The 2205-nt window shown below is 40.2% G+C and overlaps 1 protein-coding gene across 1 annotated transcript; it reads left to right on the forward strand.

The window, feature by feature from the left end:
* Positions 1 to 333: 333 nt before the first annotated feature.
* On the forward strand, positions 334 to 1787 carry LOC131060718 (pathogenesis-related thaumatin-like protein 3.5). Its single transcript, XM_057994052.2, has 3 exons — positions 334 to 473; positions 594 to 800; positions 1020 to 1787. Exons 1-3 carry the CDS (start codon positions 440 to 442, stop codon positions 1487 to 1489), a joined length of 711 nt encoding a protein of 236 aa, XP_057850035.1. The 5' UTR covers positions 334 to 439; the 3' UTR covers positions 1490 to 1787.
* The last annotated feature ends 418 nt before the right edge of the window (positions 1788 to 2205 follow it).

Here is a 2205-nt window from a genome sequence, read left to right on the forward strand (position 1 = left end):
AAACTCGCCTATACAATTTATATGTTGATTCCTGTGTTGTAGAGAATAGAATCTGCCAGCTACTTATTGATTCCTGTGCTTGTTTTTATTGTTTATTGATTCCTGTGTTTGTTTTTATCGCAGTCTGTGTTTTTAAGAAACCATACTACTATTCCTGTCACAAATTAGCTCTCTAACTCTAGGCATCCCATGGAGATGATGTCGTCAACATGAATAGCTTTCCTTCTTCTCAATAGATATTTGATTGCTCTTCTTCTCATCCGTATTCACGTGTATTGCCTAAGCTTCCTTCGTCTTCCGTGCGTTTTGGCCTCACACTTCTGTTACATCCCATCCGACATGTTCGTGATGTAACTCAACTTACTATATAAGCAACGTTAGACAGCCATTTCTCTCCACAACACCACAAAATACTCTTTCATCGAAGCATTCTTTCTCCATGGCGTGGGTATTGGCATTGATGCTTTTATTTGGTAGGAGATAAAGTCTCCTCATTTCTTGAATTCTTTCGGGTCGATTATGGTGAATTAGTTTAGAGCAAGATTATTATTCATCAAAATGGGTCGAATCTTATTGGAATGGGTGATGTGCAGGAACAAATGGAGCACACGCAACAGTGTTCACGATCGTCAATAATTGTGCATACACCGTTTGGCCCGGAACATTATCGGGCAATGGAGGCACTGTGTTGGGCGATGGAGGCTTTGCTCTACCGCCTGGGAAATCGATGCCCTTCACCACTTCTGCCGGCTGGTCGGGCCGCATATGGGGGCGGACGGACTGTAAATTCGATAAAACAGGTAGTAAAATTCTACTAAAACATTGATTTCTGGGTTAGTTCATTTGGTCTCCCTGTCGTTTAGGTAGTTCAAGTTGTGAATTCAATTTCTCATTTATCCGTGATGTCTGCGATCGATTGCACAAGAACAAATTTAACTATTATCGGTTTGAATATAATTTGTAAAAGATCGAGACCCACTTATCTAATATCAAAAAATAAATTTTAACTCTTGCACCAGGTAAAGGGTCCTGCATCACTGGGGATTGCGGGAACTCTTTGAAGTGCAATTCAGGCGGAGTTGCTCCTGCAAGTCTGGCAGAGTTCACACTGGGCGACAAGGATTTCTACGACGTGAGCCTGGTAGATGGATACAACCTTCCGCTCACAGTCACCCCCGTGGGAGGCACCGGCGGCTGCAAAACGGCAGGGTGCGTAACCGATCTGAGGACCAGCTGTCCTTCTGAACTCAGTGTTAAAAACGATGGGCAGGTGACTGCATGTAAGAGCGCTTGTCTTGCTTTCGGGACGCCCGAATATTGTTGCACGGGTGAGCACTCGAATCCACAGACGTGCTCACCCAGTAAGTATTCCAAGGAGTTTAAGCAAGCTTGCCCTAACGCCTATACCTATGCTTTCGATGATCCCTCCAGTCTTTACACTTGTTCTGCCGCCAATTATACCATTACTTTCTGCCCCACAAGTTACTAGAATTCAAGATATTGATATAGCCTCTCTGCTAATTCTTCTGTTGCTAGATATATATAGTGTTCAATGTTATGATGTTTGAATCATATGTAGCTACTATCTTCCTTTAGTTTCTGAACCGATAAACTGGAGTTTCTTCTTCTCAGAATCTATTCTGTGTGAGGGCGAGGAAGCCCTCAACTCATTAGGACGCCCAATAGTCGTCCACATGCATATTATATTATGAAATAACGTGTTTAATATGTGTACCAGTTTTCTTAGCTAAGAAAATAATGTGCCGTCTACCATCTTGTGAAAATTATTCCATTCTAACATCATTATCAATCCGTGTAAGTAACTATTTCACAGAACTGTGTGGTACAGCGAACAGATTTATATGGGTGAGCTGATAATACATGAAGGGAATAGTATACAGATACACAGTACATGAATTTTTTTGCTCTGAAAGGAAAACGTGCCCAATCAGTTGCGTGCTGCCACAAATCAAGGTACTTGAAGGAAACTATTAAGCTCGCCAACTCATCTATAATTAGGTACAAATCCTTATAAGTAATTACATGCTTGTATGGAAAGTAAATACTTAGTACATAATTGTCATATTATAAATCAATTAAGTCAAAAAAAATTTAATTTTATTATTATAGAATAAAGATCTCATATTGATAATATTGAAGAAATATGTTCATAAGTGCATATTAAAATTAATAAAGGAGCCCAGG

The sequence above is a fragment of the Cryptomeria japonica genome, chromosome 10, assembly GCF_030272615.1.
Source record: "Cryptomeria japonica chromosome 10, Sugi_1.0, whole genome shotgun sequence".
In the NCBI taxonomy this organism is placed as follows: Eukaryota; Viridiplantae; Streptophyta; class Pinopsida; order Cupressales; family Cupressaceae; genus Cryptomeria; species Cryptomeria japonica.